This window comes from Mastigoproctus giganteus, chromosome 10 (genome assembly GCF_048544385.1).
Source record: "Mastigoproctus giganteus isolate SK-2022 chromosome 10, ASM4854438v1, whole genome shotgun sequence".
Classification (NCBI taxonomy): domain Eukaryota; kingdom Metazoa; phylum Arthropoda; class Arachnida; order Uropygi; family Thelyphonidae; genus Mastigoproctus; species Mastigoproctus giganteus.
The window spans coordinates 211,028,531-211,045,128 of NC_143584.1; the positions used below are offsets into that span (position 1 = coordinate 211,028,531).

A 16,598-nucleotide genomic window follows, 5' to 3' on the forward strand; every position below is an offset into this window, starting at 1 on the left:
AATCCTTGAAGAGAGATACCATTATCCATCCTCTCTGGTTCAATCGGATATGCTAGGGTAAAGGCGCCTCCATAGCCAGGTGGGAAGGAGCAGCAGTGCGTAGCACACGCTTCTTGATTAGACCGGGGTTCGAGTCCGTCACCACCAAATACGGAGGATACGGAAAGGTCAGGAATGACCACCGCATATTCCCGGAGCAATATGGCCTTAGTTGCTAATGCTCCTAAAAACCAAATAACAAACAATAGCTAGGGTAAGGTGGCTTTACTGATGCCCTTAAATGCATGAGGATTTCCAGAATGGTACACATGCAGTGGTTACAATCTGTAATCTCCCAATGCATTAGCCCCAAACAAGAATGTTGCCCTATCTTTTGATGCCTTGAAACCTAGCACCAGTCTTTTCCTATTGGGCAATGTATGTGCGATCCGGCATTTTTTTCCAATACAGAGCAGTCTCATCAATATTAAAAATTTGCTGCATTGAATAGCATTATTGTCAATAATTTTTTCCAACACATCACAAAATTTCTCTTCAGCTGCAGAATCGATACTGGTGACTTCACTGCATACTTTAATGTTGTGGAAACCAGTGTGATGTTTGAAACTATTAAACCACCTGTTGCTTGCCACGAACTTGGCTTGGGGTTTGCCGTATTTATCCTTAATATCTTCATAAATACTTCTTGTTTTTACTTGAATGGCTATTGGACTCAGGGGTACTTACTTCTGAATCTGATTTTCCATCCATATTATTAATAGCTTTTCCATCTCTGATATAGCACCTGAATGCTGTTTTGTGATCACTTTTGATCTTAAATGCATTGATCCTTTAACATGCTTCTTTTATATGTACACTGTGTTTTAAAATAGTATTCACTGCTGAAGCAGTGAGACCTAATTCAAGTGCAACAGATGACAAACTTTATCCTGCTTCATACTTCTTAATCATTTTCATCTCTAAATCAGTTTTGTTTCATTTCCTAGCACTGCCACCACTTGCACTTTCCTTTGGTCGCTTTCCCTTCATCATTGTAATAAGCACACAGGAATAAAAAGAACACTAAAAACAAATGACACGGGGTTATAAAGAACACTGATGGCTCAACTGCTGGTCTTGCCGCCAGTGTTCTTTTTAACAATTTGAAACAGTAGTAAAGTAAGCATCCATTCGATTAATTCATTATCAGTGCCAACTATCAGACAACTGCTGATGACAATAGACAATGGGGTGAAAATTTTTTTAAGTTTGCACCGGCTGCCAAAAAGTTACATATGTCAAGTATTACGTAAGTTGAGGAGTGGCTCTAATGAAATATATGATAAACCAGAAACTTTTGAAATTATCGCTCAGATGCTTAATTATGGGTACATGGTATGGTTACAATGCTCCATTTTAAAATTGATTAAAGTCTATAAATATTTGTTAATGTTTAAAAACTAATCCTGAGTGGCAAAAATTCACAACACCTTGAACATACAAGTTTCCAATTATATAAATCTTTTCTATTTGCAATAAGTGTAATGCTCATGTTATAATACAGGACATAGCATAACTTTATGATAACTCTACTAAGATAATTCTAGATTCCAACCGCCTTGACCATCTAGATGGAGAATCACACTGTGATACTTTCGAAGGCTAGACCGATGGCCTATACTGACTAATGTAATTCCTAATGTTTGACAGCGCTGATAAAGTTTCTCCTCCATATCATGTCCAACTGCACTTGTAGCTTCATCCAAAAAGGCTAGGAGTGGGCGATGATAGAAGAGCCTCAGAAAAGCAAGTCTCTGTGCTTCTCCAGGAGAAAGTACATCATACCAATTCCACATTACAGGTGAATCTAATCCATGTGTTTTTTCTAAAAGATGGCTCAAGTCCGCAAAGTGTAGGGAACTGAAATAAAATTTCAAAATACAAATTTTTACACAGAAATAAATGGCATTTATTATTATCTCACATTGATATTATTATCATTATTATTATTATTAGCCATATGGTGCAAGGAAGCCTGAGGCTTATGCTGCACCAGCCAAAAAAAAAAAAAAATTCTGAATTACCTTGAAAGAGAGACAGAGAGAGAAAACAAGAGTCAGAAGTAGAAAGGAATCACCAAGAAAGAGAAGAATGATGATATCCAGCTCAGGGCCCTGGATATCATCATTCTTCTTTTTCTTGATGATTCCTTTCTACTTCTGACTCTTGTTTTCTCTCTATCTGTCTCTATATCATTGTATAAATTAAGATAAGACCCTAGATCTTATACATTTTTTTTTGTGTCCGAATTCAAAAAAAAGAGTAAAATGTATGAAAAATTTTTATTTGTAGTTTGACAGCATCTAATACTGTGTACTAATAACTGGTTAAAGAAAAAAAAAACTTTACTCTGCATTAAATCTGTTAAATATCCATAATGTAGATAACTACAGGAAACGAAACATACTCAAAGTTAAAAACCACTGTCTGTTTAAGCTTAAGTTAGCACTACTAAGAAAGGTATGGGAATTTCATCACATAACAAACAGCATGTGTTAATATACCTTGTTCCCATCTGTAGCAGATAACAGTATTATTTTTTTATCACCATATCAAAAACATACATTCAAAAATATATATTTTGACATCCAGTTATCAGTTGTAATTTTTGATCAGCATGAAAGAAAGAAATATATAAATATATAAATGATCAAGATGCAATGAAATTACTGAAAGTCTTAGTAAGCAAGAATGAGAAATTAAAATTTATAAAAAATTTTATAAAAAAAATATATATAAGCCTGGGTTATGGATCCGGGGTACTACGGTAAATGTAGAAAAAAACCGGCAACCATAATGGAAAATAGACAAAAAAGTAATAATCAGTGAATTTGTGTATTTGGTAGGGGAGTTGAGCTATCAGGTGTAATAACCATGGAAGAACTGAGAGAACCAGTATGCTAAAAAACAAATTATCTGAAATAAGATGCAATTAATATAAGCATAATTATTGTAAGTACCTAAAGAGGTGAGTCCTAGAACTTCGCTGCCGACCCCCCCCCTTCGACAGGGGGGTCGGCAGCGAAAATCGTAGGAGCCACTGTAATAAGCCAGGTCTGTTTCTGTTATGATGTACACATAAAGGGTATAAGTATACATCATAGCCGATCCGACAGTGACCAGAAGGAAGAATAAAAGAATACATAAACTTTAAAAAATAATAATAACAATAATAATAATAATAAAAAATAAATAAAGTCACACCGATAGAATCCAATGGAAAAAGAAGAAAGAAGAATGAAATATAAAATCAAAGAAATCTATAAATAACTTTTGTTTATATTTCTATTCGTGATGCTAGTCATTAATGTATACCATCAAGAAAAAGGGTTAGAAATGTGATGGGGCAAAACAAGAGATGGAGCAAAACAAGAAAACTATATATATATATATATATATGTATGTATATATATATATAATAGAGCCACAGAAAAGGTTTGACAGGCAAAGGCAGTATATGAGAAATCACTAGCAAACAGAGAAAAGAGGGGGGAAAAGGAATTCTTCACATATATAAATGCCAAGAAGAGCAGGACAAACCAGATCGGACCTTTACGTAAGGGAAAGGGGATAATATTAAATATACCAACTGCCGTTGCAGATGAACTCAACAGTTATTTTGCATTGATATTTACAAATGAAAAACCTTTTGTGGCAATGGGAAATTGTGGGAGCGAAGTTGAAAAATATGTAATTAATGATATTGAAATTTCGCAAGATTATTTAATGAAAAACCTTTCGAGCCTACAGGCCAATAAGGCTCCTGGAGTTGATGGAATATATCCTATAATCTTAAGGGAGGCGGCAAGTGAGTACATTGAACTATTGAGGCTAATTATGCGAGTATCACTAGAATCTGGGGAGATTCCGTTGGATTGGAAAAGTGTCAATGTATCTCCCATACATAAGGATGCTCTAAGAGTGAAGTGGGAAATTATCGATCTGTCAGTCTGACTTCAGTGGTAGGGAAAATCATGGAGGCAATGATCAAGGGTGGAATTCAGGATCATTTGGATCGAATTGAAATTCTCAAGGATACTCAGCATGGTTTTGTAAAGGGAAAATCATGTTTAACAAATCTGGTTCACTATTTTGAAAGGATCACTCACAAGCTGGATTTAGGGAATAATTTTGACATTGTTTATTTAGATTTCAGCAAAGCTTTTGACTCAGTCCCACATGAGTGGTTGCTTTATAGGCTGGAATAGGTTGGAATCACTGGTAAAATCCTTAGATGGATAGCAGGATGGCTTCAGGGCAGGAGGTAGAGGGTTGTGATAAATGACTATTCCTCAGATTGGGTTGATGTAAGAAGTAGGGTTCCTCAACGATCAGTATTAGGACCACTGTTGTTTTTAATTTTCATAAACGACATCGATGAAGGGATAGAGGGCGTGATGTCTAAATTTGCAGATGATGTTAAAATTGGTAGCGTAGTTAATGATCACTGTCAAGCTGAGCTTCTTCAGAGAGACCTAGATAGACTTCGGGAATGGTCAGAAAAATGGCAGCTATGCTTTAATCCAACAAAGTGTAAGGTATTACACCTGAGAAACAGTAATCCCAAAATAACTTATTCACTTGGTGGAGTTCAACTAAACCCAGTACTGGAGGAAAGGGACTTGGGTGTTACGATACGGTCAGACATGAAATTCTCTGAGCATTGTAAACAGGTTGCAAGGAAGGTCCATGGTGTCCTATCGATGATTTATCGAACTTTTGCAAGTAGAGATAGGGACGTGATAATCCCATTATATAAGGCTTTTGTTAGACCACACTTGGAATACTGTGTTCAGGTATGGAGACTACACCTAAAGAAAGACATCGAGCTTCTTGAAAGGGTGCAAAGACGGGTAACTCGCCTGGCGAGATCGGCAAAAGGGCATCCTTATGAAGAAAGACTTCGAATATGTGGGTTGCAGAGTTTGGAAACTAGACACCTTAGAGGAGATTTGATTGAGGTGTTTAAGGCTCTGAGAGGCATCAGTAAAATGAATGAGGACGAAATTTTCAAGATTATAAATGATGCTAGAACTAGGGGACATAAATTCAAGTTACGGGGGGAAATGTTTAGATTGGACTGCAGGAAGTTTTATTTTAGCCAGCAAGTTATAAATTACTGGAATAAGTTGCTTATATGGGTGGTAGAGGCTGACAGTTTGGGGAGGTTCAAAGGTCATCTGGATAGTACCTTCGAGTGAGGGAAACGCATAGGATGATAGGTTTAATTTCCTTTTCTTTTATTAATTATTATTATTTTTTTATCATTGTTTTATTTTATTTTTTATTTTTATTTTTATTTTTTGGCTGGTGCAGCATAAGCCATAGGCTTTCTTGCACCATGTAGCCATTACTAAATACTAATATATATATATATATATATATATATGAAATATGAAAACGAAGAAGTGGAAGGAAAAAAAAAAAAAAAAAAAGGAAAAAAACAAGGAAAAACAGTACATGTACCTGAATGCGCAAAGCAGCAAAACAGGATACATGTATATAAATAAGTGTCACCAATGAAAGTAAAATAAAATAAAATAAAAATAAATATAGATGGAGAAGTTATTAATTTTTAATAAATTAAAATTAAAATAATTTTAATTTTTATTTTATAATTTTTATTTCTATTACCCTCCCCTCTTTTTCTTTCAGCTTTTGTACATATGATTGGCCTGTTAATTCGGCATTAATTCAGATTTAATTCTACTTAATTTTTTTTTTTTTTTTTAATATAGGTTCTTAACATTCTTTTTCTCTTTTTTCTTCAACTAGGCTCGGCATTTTGTGTTTAATAACTTCTCCATCTATATTTATTTTTATTTTATTTTATTTTACTTTCATTGGTGACACATATATATATATATATATACACTGGTGTTCACAGAAAGTGCATCACCCTTAAAATTGTAATTGTCATCTGAATAATGTAAGTATATGGCAATATTTCTTAAAGATTGCATCAGATAAGATTGACACACGTAGACTATGACATAATATTGCATCAGCTTTTACTTTTCAACTATATAAGCACACTCTGCAAGGTTTGCAGTCATTCCTTGCATGTGTCAGAATGGTGAGTTACATGCAGTTGATGCCACGAAGAAAGCGTGCTATTGTTGCTTTATGTGAGGAAGGATGTTCTTCCTATCATATTGCTCATAGATTGTCTTGTAATCAGTTGACAGTGAGTAGCTTTCTTTCCAAATTCAAGAATACTGGTTCTGCTGATAGGAAAGAAGAACCGGATGTAAACGAGTCTCTATGCCAAAACAGGACCGTGTTTTGAAGCGCTTATGCCTTAAAACCTGTAAAGCTTCTTCGTCTGAGCTGAAAAGAGAATGGGAAGAACATACAGGAGTGGCAGCAAGTGCAGTAACAGTCAGAAGATGCCTCTTCAAAAATGGACTTGTAGCCCATCATCCTAAAAAGAAGCTCCTCCTCACGCAAAAAATGAAAAAGGTCCAATGAATTTGGTGTAAGAAGCATATCAAATGGACCCCTGAGCAGTGGAAATCAGTTATTTTCTTGGATGAGAAGAAATTCAACCTGCATGGCTCTGATGGGAGTTGTTGTTGTTGTTGTTATTTGGTTTTTAGGAGCATTAGCAACTAAGGTCATATTGCTCCAGGTATATGCGGTGGTCATTCCCTGACCTTTCCGCATCCTCCATATTTGGTGGTCACTGGCTCGAACCCTGGTCTAATCAAGAAACGTGTGCTATGCACTGCTGCTCCTGCCCACAGAAGTGCCCTCTGATGGGAGACAAATGATTCGCTGTAAACGTGGTGAAGAATACCATCCAGACTGTATGGTGTCTACAGTGAAATTCCCTACCAGCCAAATGATATGGGGGTGCATTTTGCAGTTTGCACCTGCAGTTTATAAAAGATTCCGTAAATGCCAATGGATATGTGGCCATATTGGAAAGCAAATTGCTTCCAATCATTAGAGACCATTTCAACCTGCCAAGTAACTGCATCTTTCAGGACGACTCTGCTCCTTATCATCAGGCAAGTGTAAGTAGGCACTTCTGTAGTTACTTTAGCTTCATTTCTGCATTAGAGGTTTGGCAGTAATGTGTTTACATTTGTTACAGATGAAAAAATTATTGAAAGAACGGTCCATTACAACTCTTAGCTGGCCAGGAAACAGTCCAGACCTAAATCCTATAGAAAACTGTTGGCATCATGTGGAATCTGCAGTTGCCAGAAAGAAACCAAAGACCCTTTGTGAACTTCGGGAAGCCATAATTCATGTTTGGAACCACGAACTATCAGTTGATTATCTTCAGAAATTGACCTTGTCAATGCCTCGACAGTGTGCTGCTGTCATCAAGGACAGAGGCAGTTCAACTAAATATTAGTTTGCACCTGGTGAACTTTTCATTTTGGTTTCCATTTAAAATGATAAACTGAAACAAATTGAAGGCTTCTGATAACATTTCAGCCATAATTGTCGTGTTTACCAAAACTGTTGTACAAAGGTTGCAAATGCTCATTTTGAAATATTTTAAGAGCACCTGTCAAATATTACTTAGCTTTCCCTTAACTATTAATAAATATCTTTTGTTTATATTTCTATTCGTGATGTTAGTCATTAATGTATACCATCGCGAAAAAGGGTTAGAAATGTGGAATTCCTAGGTGATGCCCTTTCTTTGAACACCAGTGAGTGTATGTATGTATGTATATATATATATATATTTTTTTTTTTTTTAAGTGATTTTGAACACAACAAACATCAATGTTACCATTGAATTAAAATAACATACTGAAATATCTGCCTAACTTGCTGCTTGTGAGTGTGCTGCCTTTTTATTTTGTTAATTACTCCCTATTTTTTAAATTTATTTTTCGGATGGTGAAGTCTAAAAAATGGGATTTACTTTACAAAGCCATGCCTTCTTTTTATAAATTTATAAATGCATCATATATTTTATCTTGTGCAAAGGTCCTAAAAAGTGCCTTTTTTTTTTGACATTATGAACTCTAGTTAATTCCTATTAAACACTCAAAATTAGCATAATTTGCATCAGAAAAATCCTGCAAATTGATTAATTGTACACTATGCATCACACTGTCAATTATCTGATCAATGTTCCATAGTTTACTTCAGCAATTATGATGAATTTCTTCCAATTTTCTTTTGTAATTTGTCCAGTTCCAGCATTGAAGTGATGGTTTTATTTTTTCCAGCTATTTAACCTATTTATTTGACTTCAGAGCATCTGAATTGGTGGTTAAACTTAAAAAAAAAGACTTATCCATGGATCTTTGCAACAGCAAATGATGGCCAGATCTAGATCCATCCCCTGCTTCACAATGATCGGACAATCTATTCTTTTGTATAATTTTGTTTTCCGATTTAAAACCAGCAGTATTGGGGAAAAATTGTTTCCTGATTTTAAACAGGAAAGAAGAAAAGTTTCTCCCCTTTTTCTCCAAAGGGGATATTTTTTTTGTTGTTTTTGTTATTTGGTTTTTAGGAGCATTAGCAACTAAGGCCATATTGCTCCGGGATATGCGGTAGTCATTCCCTGACCTTTCCACATCCTCCATATTTGGTGGTGACGGGCTCGAACCCCGGTCTAATCAAGAAGCGTGTGCTACGCACTGCTGCTCCTTCCCACCTGGCTACGGAGGCGCCTAAAGGGGATATTGTTTGTTTGTTGTTTGGGCGCATTAGCAACTAAGGCCATATTGCTCCTGGATATGCGGTGGTCATTCCCTGACCTTTCCGCATCCTCTGTATTTGGTGGTGACGGGCTCAAACCCCGGTCTAATCAAGAAGCATGTGCTACGCACTGTGGCTTCTTCCCACTTGGCTACGGAGGCGCCTCCAAAGGGGAGAAACTTTTTTCCAAATAAACAGTTTAGGGGAATCCCCCCCCACCATGGGTTTTAAATTGTGCAAAGGAATAGATCATCAAATCGCCATGAAGCAGCAGGAGGAGCTAAGCTTATCCTTTGCTCCATGTTGCAAAGATCTATAGGTACAAAATCTTTCTGAAGTTTTAAGTGAATTGCTTAAGCTGGCAATGATCAGGAGGAAGTCACAGAATATATATAGAATAGTATGTCCAATTGATGATGTGACTGTATCAATAAGATTCCCTAACACTAACAGTCCATGCAAAGTTGTAATTTTCAAGATGATAAAGAAGTTTTGTGAGAGTGGATGAGGTGGGAATAAGGAAAATGAAAGGAGTGTTCTTACATATGACATTTTAGATGACATTAAAATGTTCTCCAAACAAATTTCTATGGAAACTCAGCATTCAAAATAAGATATCAGTTGGTTCAGCTCATTTCACTGTAAGGAAACCTCTAAAACTTTTTCCACACCAAATCAACAATACGCATGAGCTTCAATTTCAGGACAGTGTTAAATGATTATGGTACCATTGCTTGTTTAAAAGTTTACTTTGCTGTGAAGGTACTGAAATTTTGGATAAAAGTCATTTCACTGGTGAAGCATGGTTTCACTTTAGTGGCTACATCAACAGTTAAAACTGAAGAATATGAAGTGCTGAAAATCTGTACATTTTTTGTGAAATTCCCTTACATGCCAAAAAATCAATGTTTGATGTGGCATATCTCGAAAAAGGATAGTTAGGTCCACATTTTTTGAACAGTCACCTCTGATGTTTAAGAAGGCATCATATGCAGTTTATTGCACTGCTAGAGGAAAATGAAAGAGACATCTGGCTCCAACAGCACAACCTGCCATACCACATGCTCACTACTAAAATGTTGCAAGAAATTATTGGGGAACTGAATCATAGCACAAGGGCTTTGGCCACCTGGACATCCTAATTCAACAACCCTAGACTTCTTATGGAGATTATTAAAGCAGAAAGCTTTCGAGAGCAATCCATGAGGCATTCAGCAACTCAAAGCACTGAAAATACACTCATAATATGGTCAACAGAGTGAAATTTATGAACTGCTAACAAAAGAGGACACTTCCAGAATTTTTTATAAACTATTAAAAATTACATTTCTGATACTAAATTGTATTTTCCTGTGATCATTTTTGGATTTACTTTTAAAATGAACACCCTATATATTTTCTACACCATGCAGTAATGTCATTCCTCTATATCATTGCTGAATTCCTGCTGCTACTCATAAAAACAAAGTCTATATGATGCACAAGATGTGCCATAAAATTATGTTAGTGATGCTTTCAAAACAAAGTTCTGCATTTTCATTAATTTCTGCAAAAATTTTGTTATGAGTATGAGTTTCATTATGACTGAGGAAATTGTGAACTTTTAGATGAACAGCTGATAAAGCGAAGTCATCGTACCTCAATAACACTTGGAGGGTATGTGTTGTATTAATGAGTTAATTTTTTAAATGAGTATAATAAGCTTCTCATGGCCTAATTATGGCAATATACATAACATTTTTTGTACAAGGATGAACATCAGGGCTTGAGGAAGGTGTTCATATATAACTAGATGTTATATAGGAATATCGAGTAGGGCTAAATGTTGAAATGCAAGTTCAGCATGTCAATGGTCTACTATTCAATAACCTGCATCTATCAAAAACTAACTTCAGCAACACTTTCTCAACAACATTTTTATAAGAGAATACTCTCCAAAGCATTCAATAGCAATCAAAAAGTATTTTTAATGCTGATAGAAAGGATTACTTACTTGGTTATCACATTATCTTCCTCCTCATCAAACTCCTTACCATAAGGAGCTTCCAATGGATAAATTATCTGTTGTCTCAGGCTACCATCAGCTAATGCAGGCTTTTGTGGCAAAACAAATACACTAGATGGAATATTTGGAAGGCCTATATGTATTTCCCCAGAAAGAGCAGACCAAAGTTGTTTTATTACCCTAAAAAGAGATGTCTTACCACTACCACTACTTCCTGTTACTAGCAAGTTGGTACCTTTGGTAATATGAAGGCATACTTGAGACACAAGAGGCCGATTCTGTCCAGGAATGCAGTATGTCACATTGGTGAGCTCCAAAAGTATATCACCATCTGCATATAATAAAAAAATGCAAGGATTAATTCTATACAAAACTAAAAATGAAGTACAACATTATAATATACAGTATTTTAACCCATTGACAAGCAGTCTTAAAGACTACCTGAACTTTTTGCCTTTATATTTTATTATATGCACAAGTTAGAGGCTTAAAAATAAATGGTTTCTGTTTAATATCTACCCAATAAACAGAATCCTGTTTTAGGATAGAAAATTCACTAAACAAGTCATTAATTTGGAATCATTTCCTAAGTCGTTACAAAAACAAAGCGTAAAATCAAAACTTCAATTTTACTATAGCATTATAGGGGTATATTTCTTTTTAACACAGTCTTTATTTAGTATAAAATCAAAATGTCAACTATAAATTGTTAGTTCCAGAAGAAGTAGAGCAATCTATTCTGATTATACTTTTATAAAATTAGGAAGAATAGAAAGAACATAATACACAAAACTCACAATGTGTATTATGTTCCCAAATCTAATGTCTTCATTTTTGAGTAAAATAAAATGGGTAAAACGACATGAAATTAATAAAACTAGTGCATAGTTCCTGTGCTATTTGATTGCAGTAAGGGCCACTACAATCGAAATGATATAGTTGGATGCACAGTATTCTGATTTGATAATTGATTTTTCTTGATAAAATAGTAACGAGATCACAAAAATCACAATTTTAAAAAAAGCAACGTACACCAACCACTTAACAGAACATACTGTTTTATTAGCCACCACTCACGTAATCTGCATTATCTCAAGTAATTGGAAACAAAGGATTTAACTCAAAAATTAACCAATAAAGAGTGAGCGTGTTAAGAAAAATTACAAAACTTAAGAAACTGAAAAATTAAGAACACTTAAGGCTTCAATAGATTACAAAAATAAGTCTTTTCTTCTAAAATAGCTGAACACATCAGGGTATTTAAAAAGTTTTTTAGTTCATCCATCTGTTATTGCACAGCGATTATATTATCCATTAAACTACTAAATTTAAGTTTTAAAATAATCATCTATTAATTAATTATGTTCAACAGAATAAAAAAAAATTTAAATTCATTTAAAACAAAAATGTTTCAAATGAATTAAAGCTACTTTCATCTATACCCCTCAATAAAAGTAACCTGATCAAAACGAAATTAGGTGAATCCTGATGGGCAAGCTTCAATGAGGATCTTAATATTGAAATTATAAAATGAACTCAAATAAACTGAAAGAATAACAAAACACCAAAGAATAAAAGGTTAGTTATTTAGAATAACTAACAGAAACATCTATAATTTAAGATATGCATATGATACAACTCTGCTTGCAGAAAATGAGAAAGAATCTAATACAATTGATTTTAATAGTTAAAGATGAGAGCGAAAAAGCAGGACGGTAGCTTAACATCAAGAAAATAAAAATTATAACATCAGCTGGAACTGGAGAAGCTAAAATTAACAATGAAGAGGTCGAATCTTTCCGGGACTTCGTCTTTCTTGGATCTAGGATCAACTGGGATGAAGAATCTGGCTCGGATATTAAAAGAAGAATTTCACCTGGACAAAGCGCAATGATCAGCATGGAAAAGATCTGGAAAGACAAAGACGTCAGCCTTACAATGAAGATCAGAATGGTTAATGCTATAGTGTTTCCCATAACAACTTACATATGTGAAAGCTGAACAATGAAAAAAGCAGACAGAAGAAAAATTGATGTTTTTGAACGCTGGTGAAGGAGAAAGCTGCTTCGCATACCATGGACAGTGAAAGTTACAAACAGAAAGGTTTCGGATTGCATCAAGCCAGAAATATCACTGGAAGCCAAGATCATCAAGCTACGATTTACCTATTTCAGTCACATAATGCAATCCAATTCATTGGAAAAATCGATAATGCTTGGAGAGGTCAGTGGAAAAAGGAGAAGAGGTCAGCAAAAGAACACGCCGGCTCGACAACATCAAGAGCAACACTGGCATGAGCATGAAGGACTTGAAAGGTGCTGTTGAAGACCGGACAGCATGGAGATAGCTCACCCATAAAGTCTCCGAAAGTTGGCTGAGACTGAAAACAACAACATCGTTTAGAATAAGTGAAGGCCACCAAGGCATAAGATGTCAGTGTACAATGTTTGCAAATTGTGCAAATTCTGCAACTGATCTGTGCTTTTTTTATGGGAGGGGGAATGCAATTCTTTCTGAAGACTAAACCAGCCACTGTGTGAAAGCAACCATTAAAAGTTCCTCCTGTGAACACAAGTATCAAACCTCAGCCTTTTCCTAAGTGATGCAAAAGAATAGTGGCCATAGCTACTGTACCAGTCATGAGAGCAAGAAAGTAAGAAAAGACTAAACCAGGCTGCACATCATATTCCCTATAAAGGTAATAAGATGAATTAGTTTCTCAAAATATACTGCTTATGCAAAATATGACCCGAAAAATCTAATTTACGATTTCTAATGAATTAGACTCATCTACTAGTATAATTGTAACTATCTCAGGTTCACATTTGCAACTTTTAATTTCTCCATATACATACACATGAGGCCAACTGGAGAGGGAGGGGGGGGTAAATGGCTAAAAGCGTATATTAAATAAAAAAACATTCAAATTTTTTTCTGTATCCTATTTTGCTCTCATATATCCCCACTTTTTATTATATTTAATTTATTATAATTATAGTTAACCTAGCCACATTTCCCAATCTATTAATTTTTAGAGATAAGCCTTTGGCCTATAAACTATCTTTCAATAACATATTATGCAATTTTTACATTAATATATGATAATTATGAAACTATGAACTATTTTTTCTCAAGTAAATACTCTTTTTTTTTTTCTTTTTTTTTTTAATTACAGAAACAAAGCTCATTGTCAGCTTATTATTATTATAAAGCTATCAAATAGCACTATGCATAGCCAAAAATAGGCAATCATAAGAGAATTTGCATAATTTATAATGGTCCATTTCTACACTGATTTTCTGTTATATGGTATCAGAGCCACCTGGCAGAAGAACTCCCTCCCCATAGCCCTAATACATGATGAAAAAAAAAAAAAAAAGAAAAAAAAAAAAGAAAAGTTTTCTTTTCCCCTTTTGAAAAAAAACAAACAAACCTATAGCTATTCCCATTTTTGTGCACATCCTAATAGATTTAAAAATTATTAATTACAATTTTCATGGGCCCCATGCAAGTACCTTGTGTGCCCATGTATGAAGTCAGTCCTGTCAGGAACAGTTTTATATCAATTTATAACTGGGATATAATTTTATATATATTGTAATTACAATTCAATCATCTCCATCTGTGCTTTGCACATTATGGAGTAAGTGTCAACTAACTAATACATTTCAAGACTATTTCCACTATCTATTTATATTAAATATTTATTTAAATTTTTTTTCCTACAATTTTTTTAGTTTTTAATTTATAAATTAAATATAACATACATAAACAGAATGCCTTACACAGTAAACAGTTAAAAAAATTGTCAAAGTCAATTGCACTAAATAAAATATAGCACAATTCTTACCAGCAATATCCCTCAGTTCCTTGTTAGTTATTACAGACACTGTGCCATCAATTTTGGCTTTGTCTTCTTCATCATCCTTTAATGTCCTTCCAGTTTTTTGCATATACTCCAGTAATTCAACTACACGATGAGTAAGTCCTGCTGCACTACTGAAGGTAACAGACAGATCAACAAGCTGGCTGAAGCATGATATCAAATAAATAGAAACAAAAGCATTTTTACTGATCACAGAACTTATATCTGCAGCTGACAAATTAGAATATTTTCCAACAAACACTGGTCCAACAATAAGGAGAAAACTTAAAATACTTCCAAGATAATCAAATATATTAACAGCGATGTTTAAAGGAAACTGCCTCAAAAAAAGTTTTTGTTGAATATTTATGAGATTAGTTAGTTTTTCAGTTACCTGAGTATATTCAAAGTTTGCAGCATCCTGAAAAGCTATAGGTTCTGCATTAACCCTAATATGCATGTGCTTGAAACGGAAATAACCTTCAAGCTTTTCCTGAAGAAATACTAAGGTTACTAATGGAGACAGAAGTACTTTATTAATAATGGAAGAAATTATGAAAAATAAAAATATGCCACATGGGCCAAACCAGCCAGTTGTCATATAGGAGGAATATGTATAATATGATATTGTGAATGGTGATGTGATGATTACTGGAACAACATTACTGATGTTAGAACACAGCTTATCTACATCCTGTGTAATACGTTGATCAGGATTATCAATATACGTATCTCTTGAATTTAAATTGTAAAAGTTATTCTGGGATAAATAGTTTTTCTGCAATTCTTGGGTTAAAATCTTACGCCACACAACATACAGCATGCTAATGATGTAGCCTTTGCTACTTTTAACAACGGCAACTGCTATAATAAGAACAACAGATTTAAGTGTATGTTCCCAGAAACCATTCCAATCCCTGTCGGCAAGTGTTCGGTAATATTCACTGCTAATGAGGCCGACAAAATAGACAACAAACTGTTCTAACAGTGCTATGGTAACAAGATATGTAAACAACAAGGCACTAGCTTTATCATTCATAAGAATTTTAAATACAGTCCAAAGACGTTTAAGAAAAAGAAGATCAAACTGATACAGTTTGGATCTGTCCGTGGTTTTCTCACTGCGAAACAGTGGCAATGCCTCCATTATAAAATTTAATGTGGGTATTGTGCACACCAATTGATAAGAAAATTCAGTGTTGCAGTTTTGACAATCTCTAACTACATATTAACTTCTACTGAACATTGAAACTTTGAACAAATTATCAAAGAAATTCATTCAGTACACCTCAAAAATTTTTACTACTTATATATTTTATTGTGATGTATATATATGATCCACATCCAAGACAAAAGTTAAACTGACAATCATTTTGTTGAAAAATCTCAAGCGTTTGCAATTATCCTAAACTTCCAATTCTACTTTCTTTCGTCGAAATTGTGCATTTTCGTAAACTAAATTCGTTCTTGATATTCATATAACAGAATGCATAATACAACCTTAATGTACTAAAATCATAAATCATAAAATAAACTATTAAGCTTGGCTGCTTCACATGTCAATATACTTTCATCAGCGAAGAAATTATTCAAGAGAAATGAAATTTCTCTCCTATCAGGACAGGTGACAAGAAAAGACTGCATGATGCAGGAAGCCGCCTCCTCCTCACAGAGTAGTAACATAATAGTAAGATATTATTATTATCTTACTTCTCTGTGCTCCTCCTCCTCTTCCTCCTCCAAGTTCAGGAAGCACTCATCAAAATATTAAAATGAAATACAGCAAAAACGAAACATTAATTATTGCTACATATTACACGTGCATCTTAACATTGTCAAATTAGAAGGGGGAGGTAGGAAACAGCTACCGACTTATTTTCATTAACAGTGCTTTTCAGCGCCACCACCTTTATCAAATAATACATATATATATTGCTATAAATTATTTAATATTTATTTTAGAACAAAATAGTCAATTTATGGATGTTCATTATATAAATAGTTTGCACTATA

At 34.3% G+C, this 16,598-nt stretch overlaps 1 protein-coding gene across 1 annotated transcript; it reads right to left on the reverse strand.

The window, feature by feature from the left end:
• Positions 1-1,571: 1,571 nt before the first annotated feature.
• Positions 1,572-15,732, reverse strand: LOC150079845 (lysosomal cobalamin transporter ABCD4-like). Its single transcript, XM_090383250.1, has 3 exons — positions 14,571-15,732; positions 10,709-11,051; positions 1,572-1,899 (listed from the first exon to the last, which is right to left on the reverse strand). Exons 1-3 carry the CDS (start codon positions 15,730-15,732, stop codon positions 1,572-1,574), a joined length of 1,833 nt encoding a protein of 610 aa, XP_090239376.1.
• Between the last annotated feature and the right edge of the window lie 866 nt (positions 15,733-16,598).

Coding starts and splice junctions, on each gene's coding strand:
- LOC150079845 (XM_090383250.1), bottom strand. CDS start 15,732: ATGGAGGCATTGCCACTGTTTCGCAGTGAGAAAACCACGGACAGATCC. Junction 11,052..14,570: donor GGAACTGAGGGATATTGCTG/GTAAGAATTGTG, acceptor TATTATATGCAG/ATGGTGATATACTTTTGGAG. Junction 1,900..10,708: donor GAAGATAATGTGATAACCAA/GTAAGTAATCCT, acceptor ATTTTATTTCAG/TTCCCTACACTTTGCGGACT.